The sequence below is a fragment of the Epinephelus lanceolatus genome, chromosome 19 (genome assembly GCF_041903045.1).
Source record: "Epinephelus lanceolatus isolate andai-2023 chromosome 19, ASM4190304v1, whole genome shotgun sequence".
NCBI classification, from domain to species: Eukaryota; Metazoa; Chordata; class Actinopteri; order Perciformes; family Serranidae; genus Epinephelus; species Epinephelus lanceolatus.
Window position 1 is genome coordinate 23,430,055 of NC_135752.1, and position 14,496 is coordinate 23,444,550.

Consider the following 14,496-nt stretch of genomic DNA (forward strand, 5'->3'; position numbering starts at 1 on the left):
ATGGAGCTGTCTCAGAATCATCCTGTGCTGCAGGAGGAGCATTTTTGTAAATGCAGTATTACTTCTGGTTATTTAAACTGCACTTCAGCCCGATGTGATAGACGCTGACAGAGTTGGTGTCTGCGGGGGTTTTCTGGGTAGGATATTTGCAATACTGCATAACACCATGCCTTTAATTGCAATGAAACAATATGTGTGATTAGTGAATTTACACTGCAGACGTGATAGATCATAAGAACGGAGACTTCAGTCTTTCCAAGTCTCCTAATCTACTGAAGTCTGAAGGTTTAAGAAATGACCTCCGCCATCAGGTCATGACCTCAAGGTGTGATGTCAGATAGGCGGAGGGAGCAGTGACTATGGGGGGATTTAGATATTCAAATATAAATCAGGGACCCAGATCTCTATCTCTCTCTCCCTCATTTCCTCATATAATCTTTTATAATCAGCTAGGGCTGGGCAACATGGCCTATCAATAATATTGTAATATTTTTAGGCCATATTGTGATACATGATATGTATCTCTATATTTATAAACACTAAACTACTCAACAAACTACTGTGAAAATCAAGTTTTAAAAAAAGTGCTATCATAAAAAAGTTTTTTTTTTTTTTTTTTTGGGTGTTTTTACCTTCACTGACAGTACAGCTGAAGATAGACAGGAAAGGTGGGAGCGAAGAGAGTGGGGTTGACATGCGGTAGAGGGCCGCAGGTTGGAATAGAACCCATGCCGCTGCAAAGGACTCGGCCTAAATGGGGCGCACGCTCTACGAGGTGAGCTAGCGGTCATTCCAAATACAGTATTTTTATAATAAAGTTAAATAAAGTACTGTTATAATAAAGTTACACAAAGTAGCCTACTGTTATTACACAATTAATTAAAAGTAGTTTCATATTTAAGTTAAAGTTAAGTTGATCAGAGTGGAACTACTGGTGCTTTTATTTTGAGGGACACGGCTGATCTCAGGCCAGGCCAAGTGTTGATGTTTCTGCTGTAAACTTTAGCCTAGTCTGGTCAACAGTTACATGTTACTGTGACAGTTAATGGAAAGCTTAATCGCTACAGTGGTGCCGTTAAACGTGAGGAGGATTTATTCACTGTGAGCTGGAAACAAACTAATACCCCTTATTGACACTCATGGGCTTGCTTGGTTTGGCTTGTCTTGGTTTGGGCTGAGTAGAGTCTCGCAACACACACGGCTTGTTTGGAGGGAGATGGGGGGGGGGGGGGTGTCATCGGGGGTTGGCTGTGGTTGGCGAGACATCACCACTACCAGACCATGGGCGGATGGCCCGGCTCTTGGACCTACTCCAGAGAAGGTCCATCTTCAGCTTGGCTTGGCTTGGCACGGCATGTCTAAACTGACAATGTAAACAAAAATCGGCACAGCATGGCTTTACTCAACGCGGCCAAGAGTGACAATGGAAAAAGGGTCTAACAGCACTCTAGTTAGTTAATACATTAATAATATTTGCAAGATGCACTGGTGCTCCATGGTTGCAAAAAGCGTCTAAATGGTTGTGGTATTAAGCCCTGCAGATACAAAAACACAGGCTTCATCTGCTCAGACACTATTGCCCAGGAGAGGGTGGTCTGGATGGGCGAAGAAGTGTGTATGTAACGCATCATAATTATGAGCCTTATTTATTTATTTATTTTTTTGGTCTGTAAGAGGCTGACAGGCATAGGAGAGCGCAAAAGAACAAAAACGCCAAAGCGAGTCTAACGCAGATGACTTAAAACGATATGACAGTTTATACTTCATGTTTGCAACATAGTCATTTCATACATCACACATGAAACAAACTGTGATATATATAAAATCGATACATCACCCATCCCTACTGTCAACTATCTTATAAGAGGTATTTAAATGCCCAAGAATAATGACTTGAAGAGAGGAAGAAAGTGGGCTCTGACTGTCCTTGATTGACCTACAACTATGTATCACACTGTGCACTAGGATTACAATGTGTAACATATGTGGTCAGTGATTCAGCAAAATGATAAGAAAACACATTACAGCACAATCCTTATACTTGAGCTGACTTCCTCTCACTGACCCCCCTCCTGTCCCTCTTCAGTGCGGAGAAGAGTCAGAATATGAGAGAAAAAGGGCCACAGTGGAAAATTAAATCAGCAGTTTTACTGATGGTGATGACTCATCACAGTGACATCATAAAACCATCAGCTCTCGCTGAGCCAATCATTGCTCGTCTGGCTCTGACTCATCAATTAGAGGAGCAGACTGGGCTGATGTTTGAAGGGTGGCCGTCCAAGGGCAAATCAAGGACGATGGTAACTCCATTTTCATGGCAGTTATTAAAAGCATGTCTGGCTGCGTGGAGAATTCGCTGATGGATAATCGTTGTTTGGCTGCATAATATATTTAACTAGCCATCAGATGCTGCTTCTGCCAACCCTAAACACACACAGCGTCTGGTTTCCTCCAGGATTCTGCCTCTAAACATGAGACTGCAAATTGTCTTCAACAATGAATCTATCATTCTGCTCCGAGAGAAGAGGGTGCGTGCATCTGTGTACGTAAAAGACAGCATTGGCTTGTGCAACCTGAAGCAGACATGTGCATTTATGTGTATAAATTAAAATCAGCGAGAGTTCCCAGCTCACAGGTCAAAGGTCGGATGCAGTCAAGGGACTCATCATTTATTGGCAGATTCAAGCCATCAATCAGATGGACAAGCGCTCGCTCTCTAGCTCAGCCGGAGAGCGAAGACTGAGGGGGTGGAGTAACGGATACTGCTTCATGACCACTGATGCGATTACTTCCTCCAAGGGCACAGTGCAGGGAGGCAGTATTAGCGTATTACATTCTCCCACAATACCACTCTGTCCTAATCGAACATATGTAGCTCTGCAGTAGTGCGTTCGTCTGCTCCTCACATATTCTTTGGTGCAAGAAATAATGTGCAAATGCTGAAATAGACTCTGGCTGTTCATTTTCATGTTTGCTGACGCTGAGGTTTTAGTGTGTGTGTGTGTGTGTGTGTGTGTGTGTGTGTGCGCGTGTGTGTGCCCTCTCCATGGTAACCTTCGAAGAGCACCAGACGTCATAGATCACTGGTTTTCCCTCCGCAGACAAGAGAGAGTAAAGGAGGGAGGGTAAGAGGATGAAGGCAGTGATGGGGTGATGGAGGTGATAGGTAATTCTGCCTAATACCCTGGATGAGAAAGAGCCAGATTCTTAAGGGGGATGAGTTTCTTCGCTGGATGACTGCCTCTGGGGTCATGAGGCCGGCGTTGTTGTCCTTTATCAATCCTCGTCGATTGACAGATTTTTGGCGGAGTGGGATTGCTCTAAGAATAGATTAGCCCACTTCCTGCAGTGTATTGAGGTCAAAGTATGTGACTATTGGCCATTGAGGAGTGATTCTAGCCATGCTTGTTGAATTGTTAATCCATATGCTTTGTATCAATAGTCGGGAAGAAAACTGTTGAGAAAATGTGCCTGATGTATAGCAGTCGAAGACGGTGTTATGGAATACTGACCGACTTGGAGGACTCTAACGATCCCGAGGAGAGGGTGTCCCGACTGCTGCGGCTCTTGGAGCTGAGGTGCGGTGAAGAGGACGGTGAGTCATCGATGTACGGCAGGATGTCGTGGTGCCTCCGCTGCTCCTCTGCGCGGTCTGCATCGTAACCGTACGTGGGAGGGGTTCCGGTGAAATGACCATCTGTGACAAGAGAAAACAAGACCTTAGATTTGTACCTTTTACACAGCTTTCTTTCAACCACTTTTAATGCAGACATTTAGACGCTCTTTGCAAAAACTCAAACTCATGCCACCTGTGAAGCTTTCAGCACTGCATTCAGTGTAAAACAGGACAAACTGGGAATTATAAAACTGACATTTGGTGATGCCAAACAGTCTCCTTGCACTGCTTCAGTAAGTTTAATCTACCAAATATCCATAAAAGGAATGGTTCACGTGCAAAATGACCATTTGTATATTAATTGCACGTAGCGTGAAGCAAACAGTTTTTCTCATATGCCTCCATGATGGATGGAGAATCCAAAAAAGGACAACGTTCTTTATAAATTGAAGTAAATGGGTACTGTGTTTGACAACAGCAAAACCATATCAAAACATCCAAGTACTTCCTAATTAACAGCATCTTATCTTCTTACTGTTGCTAAAATTCCAATTTGTTGCCACATCAAACTATAAACATTATTAATCATTAATAAACAAGTTTCAACCATAAAATCTGATCAGGTTTTGGACCTTGTCCACTTCTGTGTCGGGATCGGCTGCAGACTGACTTGGCAGAGATGGCTGCCATCTTGTTTTTACATGGATTAGTGTAGTGTGCTCTTACTACCACTAGTTGGCACTAAAAGTGTCCATGAACAAGGACAGCAGGTCTAAGTTAAGCAGAATTAAGTATAAGGGTCAAGTAAACCCAAAATCTGATGTCCTCATATGAGGACGCAGGCTATCAAGACGTTTAAAACACTTCTGTACGAACAGTCTCAGGCATGGATTCAATTAAACCTTACTGCCCTCGCAAGTAGCACTAGAAATACTGTTACCTTTTGGCAAAAATGCATGTGTATGGGAAGTATTGAGCATATGGCTGGATAAATGAGACTTGGAAACAGAGTTTGTAAACAGCTGTTTTTTTTTTTTTGTTTTTTTTTTAAGATTTTTTTTGGGCATTTTGCCTTTAATGAACAGGACAGGTAAATGTGAAAGGGGGAGAGAGAGAAGGGGGCATGACATGCAGCAAAGGGCCACAGGCTGGATTCGAACCCGGGCTGCTGTGGCAACAGCCTTGTACATGGGGCACCTGCTCTACCACTAAGCCTATGTTTTAATATAGTTTTGCTGTTGTTAACTGCAGACCCCACCCATTTTAAATGAAAAATGTTTGCCTTTTTTGGATTCTCCGTTCACCCTGGAGGCAAAAAAAATAAAGCTTTCATTACAAACTCAAGGTAACACGCTGTGAGGAACTGATACACAAATGGTCATTTTGCAGGTGGGTGAAGTGTTCCTTTAATGTTACCTGTTCCTTTACAATGCACACTGGGTAGATCCATATCTTACATCTGCTGGCTGGCCTCTCAGGAGGTTGTCATGCATTGTAGAGTTAATTTCCACCACTAATTAATGCGGCTCTAGAAACTGGGGCACACAAAATGAGTTCCCCCCTGCATCTTTGTTCAGGCACTCATACAAAAACATAAAGCTCTGAGAGGAAGCACTTGAAGAGGCCGACTACAAACTGGGTCAAGGTTCAAATAATTTCAACAGCGAGTGCAGCATCTCAGGGGAAATTTTCAGCAACCTCCCACTGACCTGCTTCTGCGGTGGGCGCTATCACTTTTTCTTTGTGGAAAAATAACAGCACGGGCAGCACAAAGTGGTTTTGCGTATGATTATGTGCGCTGCCCTTTACAAGGAGAGGTGGGAGAGACAAGAAGAGCTATAAATAAAGGTCAGGGAGCGAACAAACTACAATTTGACTACAAATGACTTTGCTTTATGACGTCACACTCAGTGAGGTGATGCATTCCATTTGAGTTCAAGTTGTAGCTTCCAGCGAAAATGCTTTGGTGAGTTCAGATTGTTCAGCTTCCAGGAGGAGACAGTCAGTGGTTTGGGGAATCGTTTGGTGCGTAACAGCTGAAGGGAAGACATCATGCATCTGAAATGCAACAGAAGACCTTTTGCTCATCTCCTCCCACTCCTACATTCAACAGAGTCGCACTTCTCAGAGAGCTGGCCGTGCCTCCTCAGTGCTGACTCACACTAATAACATGCCAGGGCACTTTCTGGAGTCAAACACACAAACACGCAGGATACACGCCAGTTTGCACCATTTATAAGCATCCTGCAGCCGAGAACACACAACTACTGAAACAGTTTGTACCCCTGTTGCCTCTACAGTCCCCCTTTCATTGTGTTTAATGAATCTTTGGCTTACACCAGCCTAGACATATGCTCTTACAGTCACAGGTCATAGCGTGAGCAAAAAAGAGGCAGAAAGAACAATGCCAGAGTGTCCAGGGCTCATCTGACCTTCAGCCCACCCACTGCTCGCTCCGCGTACTCGCTGCCGCCTGTGGGCGGGTGCTGCCCACTGTGCCTGATTCGACCAGCGGCATCCTGCCAAGCAAAGACCAACATAGAGGCTCTGTGTGTGTGTGTGTTTGTGTGTGTGTTTGTGTGCAAACAGTCTCTTTGCACAATGCCAAACCACGCAGCAAACAAAACTGAGTAGCTTACTTCATTCATTTTTAGGTCTTAGTATGAGTCTCTGCTGCTATTTTGCAACCCTTACACATAAGCTGTTATTTATATTTCATCATTTCCATAGACTCCTGCTTAATGTGTTGTTGTGTTCATTAACACCTTCCTTTATCCTCTCCTTCAGCCTTTTCTAACTTGCAGTGTGATGACTGAATTGCCCTGTAGTATCACTTTAGGTTATATTTTATTAGGACTGCGGCCTAATAGTTGGCCAAAAGTTAGTCGACCGGAAAGGTCATTTGTCGGTAAGATTTCATTGGTTGATTAAACACGGGAAAAAAAAGTGAAACTCTATTATGAGCTGTGTCTTGTCAAAATAAATACTAACTTAAATAAAATTTGTATGACAGGACCATGTGGGAATTTAATTTGAAAGGACAGACACAGGAAGTGGCCACGCTCAGCAGGTCAGACAGGAGTCACATTAATTTCCAGGGCTGGTACCTGTGGTTATTCCACAGGCTAGTTAATAACATGTCGGGCAGCAGATCCAAAGTGTGGGATCATTTTGAGAAGGTGAAGGACGAACCCAAGGTGATATGTAAACTCATCTTCATTGGTCGACTACAAACATGACGTATCATCTGAAACATGGAAGTAGCTACATGCCCATTAGCCACTTAGCACAATCATTACTGCTTTGCCCACAGCATTAACAGTCGGCTCGCTCAGTGTGTGACGTGCACTTGTAGATAAAATATAGGCCTATATTAATGAAGGTTCATTAGTACGGTTTGTATTTCTCTGTAATGTAGCACAGTGTTAACAATGTTACTGATACTATTCTCACACCTTCAACTCAAACCATTGTGTTTAATAATTAAATTAATATCATAAACATGCAGGTGACTAGTCGACTAATGGCCCTAGATGACGACTATTGGTCGACTAGGAAAATTTGTAGTTTTCGTAATATAGCACCTTTAAAAACAGAGTTTACAAAGTGCTTTGACAGACAAAGCAAATCAGCAGAAGGTAATATAACAACGGTAAGACAATGAAAAGACAATAAAAAGATGCATCACATAAAAGAATCATCTGTAAAGATGAGTTGTAAGAGGAGATTTAAAAGAAGTCAGAATTATCTCCTCAGGCAGGTTATTCCAAAGCCAAAGGGCCCTGACTTTGGAACGATCAGAAAGGCTCCACCTGAGGATCTTAGGCTGTGACTGGCTCGTATTGGGTCAACATTTCTACTATAGCTTGGGGCCAGAAACAGACGTGCCTTAAACGTGATGGGAAAAATCCAATTCTAAATCCAAAGAAAGGAGCCAAAGGAAAGCAGCGGGACAAGGGTGATGTCATGTTGTCTATTAAAAACTGGAAAGAAGCTTTTATGTATTTATAAAGCATGTACATACATTCACCCACAGCAGGGTGCAGCTCTCTCTATTTATAGTAGCTAGCGTCACTGAGTTGCCAGATCTAACCTTTTTAAAGCTTGTTAACATTTTAAGGACTAGAAGTACGGGGTGTGGATGTGAAAAACACCAAGTGTGAAAAGTGGCATCCTGACATGTTTTTCTTTTTACAGTCTTTGCTCCCAAACCCCACCCTCTGTGTGTTCATGTGAGGGAACATAACATCTCCAGCTGACTTATTTTAATCTTCCTACCACCTTGCTTTGGAAACATGCTGTCACTAGAAACACACTGAGGTTGTGTGCATGTGTGTGTGTGTGTGTGTGTGTGAGGAATGCCTGCAGTGCCCACACAACCCTGAGGCCAGAAATATTGAGCATCCAAACAACATTTTTTAGGCTGTAACCACCTCTTGGTTAAAAGGGGGCGCAGACTCAAAACCACAGTGAATAATAATGATAGATAAAATATACGACACGCCAAATGAATCACCGCAGCGCTGACTTTGACTAAACAGTGTGTCTTCTGGGGTATATGTGTCTCCAAGGTACAAAAGCTACAAGGTAAATAGCTCCAGTTTTTCTGCTTTTTGCAAATAAAACATCCAGAGGTTTTCTTTTATAAACAGACGAAGGATTCATAGAGGAATTACTCGTTGGCTTGCCTTATATAGTGTTCACCAATATCTTCTAACCAGCAGTTTCCAGTGGGGGAGGGACTGAGCTTTACAAGTCTGTTAATGGGTCACTATAGCCTGTGGTCGTTAAACACTAGGCTTCATTCTGTCCACGTCTGACCTCATCTCGGCCCAGACGCTGCTTCTAACGCCGCCCTGAGTCAGTTTCTCCCTCTATCTCTCACGCTCTTTGTTTGTGGGCCCCTGCATCTCCACATATATCTAACTTCCTCTTTCTTTACCTTGTGCCGTCTCTTCTCTTTACCCATCCTGTGAACAGATTGCTTGTGTTTACGCTGATTTGTGGCCTCCACAGCTGGCCTTTTCATCCTCACGCTGCTCACAGATCAGCATCTTGCTCCTCCTGCCCTGAGCTGCCTCACTTTCCACTACTCTCGTTTCCCAAACGACCCCCCCTCTCCCTCAGGAAAAGAGTAAACTGCAAATATGACAGAAAAGCGAACACATATGTGCGCGCGCACACACACACACACACACACACACACACAAGCGCCTTATATCATTCTCCAAAAAACAGTCCACCCATTGATTTCTTCCTGGAGCTATTGGCAAAATAAAACGGCTAAAATCTGCTTCTATCCCCAGAAACACACACACGCACACACCCACACACACACACACACATATGCTCACACACACACATACATTCCTGTAAAATGTTTACATGGAAACAGTGTTTGGGAGGGGAACAGGTCTTTTTTCCTGCTGCAGGTGGAAAACTACAATCACATGGGGAATAGCCGGTGCTCTGCTGCCATGGCAACACATGGGTCTTTCCAAAACAATATCACACAGGCAGGGCAGGGGTATCAGGGTATCAGGGTATCATGTGACACTGATCTGTTGATGGGACGTCCTATATAATACAAGACTCTGGGCTTCAAATACAGAACATGGGAGCTGTTTGCAACTGTTAAATCATTACAACTTCTGTGTGTGATGCACAGTGAAGGGATTATTTGGAGCTGTATGCACTTCGAGAGGAATGGATTATACATCTGTGTGCAACTCTCAAAGTACCTGAGAAGTCTAGGGCTTGGTATCGAACCTCAATATGTTTTTGGTACAGATCCCAGTGTTGAAACCTGCCAGCTACCAAAAGTTGGCACTGAATATCTGATTAGACACATAATGTATTTTATTTATATTTGATTAGATCGTTCTTGCTTCTTTTGCCAAAGGAATGCTTCAACCTTTTGAGAAATTTGTATGTTTGCTTTCTTGAGAAGATCAATACCACTTTAGTGTCCATAAACAGAATATGAGAGCATAAGGGAGCACAAAGACGGGGAGCACAGGGACACAGCTATCCTGGCTTTGTAAAAAAAAAAAAAATCTGCCTTATAGCACATCTAAATTCAACATTTATAGCAACTTTACACTCCTCTTTTCTCTATTGATTTTGTAGATTAACATACAAGATGTGTTTTCAGTGAGCTTCAGGCCCCGTCTACACGTACAGTATACAAACATTTTTTTTTACACATTTCTCTATGTTTTTTGGCAGTTTTAGGTCACTAAAATGCAGAATTTTTTAAACACCTTTTAAGGTGAGGATTTTGTATCGGTGTAGACACGTAAACTGGAGCATTTGGCAAACAATGACATCATCTTCTCAATTTTCGATGTCCATTGTTGCTTTGTGTTATGAGCATCCACCAAAAACAGTTACAAAAATGGCGGACTACCGGTTCGCTTACATTAATTAATGACTATACTTAAACTTAGCACTGTTGCACCACTTCATGGACAAATGCAGCCACCTGCTGTGCTCACTGTTATTTGGTCCACCTCAGTGTCCATGGTTTAAAGTCCGTCAGAAACAGCAGTTTTGGATCAGACGTGGTCAAACCAGTGGATGATGGGACTGTTCTTAATGTGGAGCGGAAAGGAAAACTTTTACATGCCCAGATCACTCATATCTTTGAGTAAGTTCCTTCGTCCTTATGTTGAGGGTGTAATGGTTATGAGAGCAAAGGCACAGGCTAATATTACCTCTGAAAAATGTAAAGGTAAAGGTAACCTTTATGACAAAAGGAGAATGGAGCCATTTTTGCGTTCTTGTGTGCACGGAGGTATTTTGCACTGTATTTTATTTATTTATTTATTTATTTTTCAAATCATTTTGTTATTTTAATGTTTGTTGAGTAATTTCTTATTTTGATGCAGTTTAGTTTTTTCTTTAATTTTCTTTAAAAAATGTTTGCCTCTGAACACTGAACCGAAACCGGCGTTTTAATGTAAGCAGCCATGTTTTTAAATAAAGGCCTTTTAACTTATTTCAAGTGCATTTGTTCCAGCTCCACACATGAGGACCTGAAGTTCATTTTTTCTTTCCGGGGAATGTATCTATTTAAAAAAAAATATGTGTACATGGGCCAGACTAGCAGTTTTCCCTTGCTTCCAGTCTTTATGCTAAGCTAAGCTAATGATCTGCTGGCTATAGCTCCACACTTAGCGTACAAACGTCTAGTTTTACTCTCAGCAAGAGAGCGCATAAGCTCATTTCCCAAAATGTCAAACTGTTTCTTTAAAATAGAAAAAAAAAAACAGTTTCGTAGAAAAACATTTTTATATTCATCAAAGTCAGTATAAAGATAATAGCATCTAAATGATACCCAGCACTAAACGACCTGTAAAAAGAGTCTTTCTTTTGTGTGAGTTTGCAGTGCCTCATTACGTTTTAGGCACACGACATGTTTCGGGCACTACCAGGTGCCTTCTTGTAATGAGATGTCATTTTGAGAGGCCCCTCGACACACTCTCTGTCTCTTTTCATCTTTTGTCTCAAGCTATCCCACGTTTACTCTCTCCTCATTCTCAAACCTCTTCTCTCTGCCCTTTCCTTTGACAGAGTCTCAGTCTTTCCTGTCCTTGCTCTAAGCCACAATGGATACAACATCTTTTCACAGTGTAACAGTGCTAGAGTGCAACAGCTTAAAAAGATGAATGAGCTGACCTTCGTTTGCCTCGCTCATTCTCACACACACGAGGAATTAAAAGGCTTGTCTGAGTTTAATTGCGATAAAGAGAGTGTGTGGCTGACGGACAAAGGAAACAATTGTTGCCTAAAGCCCTGCAATGCTCTGTGTGGTGCTTCAGGAAGGGAGGGGAGGGGTGAAAGTAAAAAAAAAATAAAAGAGGAATTGAGCCACTATGACAGGAATAATTATAAAAAATTACAATAATAAGAAAGAAAATGATTTACAGTAACAAAAAGACAGAAAGACAAAGACAACGCGACAGACTGAGAGCCATGAAATTGGAGAGAGAGAGAGGGAGTGACTCTCAAAGGAGGCATAAGATATCCTCGATAGTGAGCTGCCTCTCCATCCCCCATCACGTTTTCCACTCAGCATGGCTGTCATAAATCTGCCCCGGCTGCTGACTCCTTTATATGAGGAGGCCTGTCATCCTAACACTGCCAATACAACCCCACCTCTGGTTCTTTCTCACACGCACATTCACACGCTTACCTTAAAGCCCCACCCAGCCTCATAGGACCCTATTGTTACACTACAACACTCAGAGCCCTCTCTCTTAATCCTGCTTTTTGATGAGGAGGAGAATGTAATCAGAGATCGAATGGTGTGTTTTAATGGCTTCCTCCTGCACCCCCCTCCACTAAATCTGATTCATATACAGTGGGCTGGATTTGGGACGGCTAAGCTTATTGAAGAGGCCACGTCTGGATGCTGGAGATAAATAAGATGCGCCCCTGTCTCCGGAATAACGTTGCTCTTTTCAAAAATGGTGTAAAACACATACGCAGTATTGTACAGTAAACTATGACGGAAAGGGAACTGGGGTGAGAGTTGCCGCAAGGAGAGGAAAAGAAAAAAGCGAGGGCACCCCTTCCCCTGAGTTCTCACATGCCCTTAAATATCCAATTTAGAGACAATTTAAAAGGAGAAGAGAGGGGGCTGGTAGACGAGCAAAAGTGGAAAGCTGTGGAAATTAAAGTGAAGCCTCAGCTACAGCATCGCTGGGGGCGACAGACATGCCGTCAAATGAACTTGAGCACAGCGTTTCACTCATAATCCTCCCGCGACTGCACAGGCGCTTGACAGCAGTTAATTTGATAAATGTCACTATCTTGTCATTAGAGGGCAGACGCAGGGTGTCATAAATTGAACGGGTGGCTCTATTCTTAAAGTAGGCAATATCTGCAAGTTGGGCACGACAACCCAGAGGTGCGCCTCCTTTCACCCGCTGAAGACACGACTATGGGGACGGTTTAGAGATGGATTCTTGGCTTTCACTTGAGGTCACAGTGGGCGCTTTGCATCCCTCACAGAAGCCATTCAGTGTAAAAAGATTGGGGCGCTTACAAGATAAAGATGAATCCTGAAGGCGTTTTTCACAGAATTGCTGTAAAAGATACGACTGCCTTGAATTCCACTTAACAAGCAAAGTGTGTATTTGGCAACACAAATCAGCATCCCTGCAGAGGCAATGTGTCCCTGGAAGCTTGTTTTATTTTATGAATTTATTTTTGTGTTTCTATTGCTCCTTTGAGAGGACCAAAGAGACCGCACGTTCCCTATATGAAGGCAGCGACTTTCCTCGTCTTGTTTATCCAATTGTCACCAATTTATCATGAATACATTTCACCCAGCAACCAAGGCCGTCTGACGTCTATCCGCTGGTGAATTCCTTGTTCTCGCTTCCTGGCATTATCAACATTACTCGAGTTGAGAAATCACAATAAACCAATTTGCTTCCCGAAGGTAATCTCTTTGCCTCAGCGTTGATAATCTCTGTGGAAACGACCCAGCAGCAGCAGCAGCAGCAGCCGGTTTCAGTTATAAAGCTGGGGTGATCGCCAAGTCAGAGACGGTGCTCCTTTAAAAACAAACAGCGCCCCCTGCAGTGATGTAATCGTTCCTTTGTTTCAGGATGGAGGGATAGGTGGCAGAACAGGGATGAATTAGAAAAGCTACACAGGAAAGGGCACGGCCTGAAAACACAGCACTGGAGGAAGAGAGATGAGCAGAGGAATGTGGATATCTGTGTGTGCATGCAGGGGTGCTTTGTTCACTGTGTGACTCCATGGTGCTGGTTTATTGCTGTGAGCTTTTTTAAATGTACCTATATGTGTGTGTGGTTTTGTGTGTTTTCCTAAACCACTCATTGGAACAGATGTCTGTCCATGCTTCTCCATGTCATAAATATCTATCACGGGTAAAGAAACAATGTCAGATATGACAAACATGGCATCACCTACAGTATTGCCTGTGGCTGCTTAGTATGCTGATTACTGGGATCCAAAAGAACAACTATTTAAGAATCACTTGTGAAGTTGTACAGCAGTTTGATTCTTCTATGATACTGACAGGTTTGAGCTTTTAAAATGATATGTTTATTAATAGGTCTGCTTTGTTTACAGTCCTTGGCAGACCTCTGCAGCCCACTCCTCACATCTGCTTTAGGCTAGCAGCTTGAGGCCACATTAGCAGATAGCATAACACACCTGAACCTCGAAACTGCTGGTGGGCAAGGTGTATGTGGGAGATGTAGATGCCACGTTTCGACAAGAGAGAAGAATGTGTGAAATAAAAAAGATGATATCTGCAACGACCTTTTTCTAAAGGGGACTTTTTAAGGGTCATCCTGGTATTTTGGGTGTCTACTTGAAGATGTTTATGCTTTACTGGTCAAAAACACTTTATTTTCCTCATCAGTCTGTGCTTGAACACCTGTATTCACCCTGGCGGAGATGTTCCATTTTAGCGCCTGTGTCTTTAAACCCGCCTCCTTAACAGCCCCAGTCTGCTCTGACTGGTCAGTGTTTCTGGGTTTTCCACATCTTGGCATCTCTGCACCATCACTGCAGCCAGGGAAATTACTTTAACAGAGAAAAGTGGCATTTTCTACTGTAAAAAAATCACCAATAAAAGCGTCTAAACACAACCAGACATGTTCCTGCAGAAGCTACATTTCAGCTTTTTCTGGACTTATGCTATTTCAGTTTGATTATTTGCAAATTAAAAAATGTGTGATTGAGATATGTCTCATAAATCAAAAGAGAGCAAAAGGAAGTTTTATTAGTAGTAGTTTTAAGTAGTTTTTTAATCATATGTTCCTAAACTTCACACCGGTCCTTAATGTAAAGTTACATACTTTACAAAAGTTATGTAGGTTAGGTTAAGGCAAGTA

The 14,496-nt window shown here is 42.6% G+C and overlaps 1 protein-coding gene across 1 annotated transcript in view; it reads right to left on the minus strand.

Moving 5' to 3' along the window:
- Positions 1 to 14,496, minus strand: part of bcr (BCR activator of RhoGEF and GTPase) — a 123,330-nt gene that overhangs the window by 49,320 nt on the left and 59,514 nt on the right. Inside the window, exon 2 of the mRNA XM_033647116.2 lies at positions 3,513 to 3,697. Coding sequence (XP_033503007.1) covers positions 3,513 to 3,697 — 185 coding nt within the window. The remainder of the gene's footprint in view (positions 1 to 3,512; positions 3,698 to 14,496) is intronic.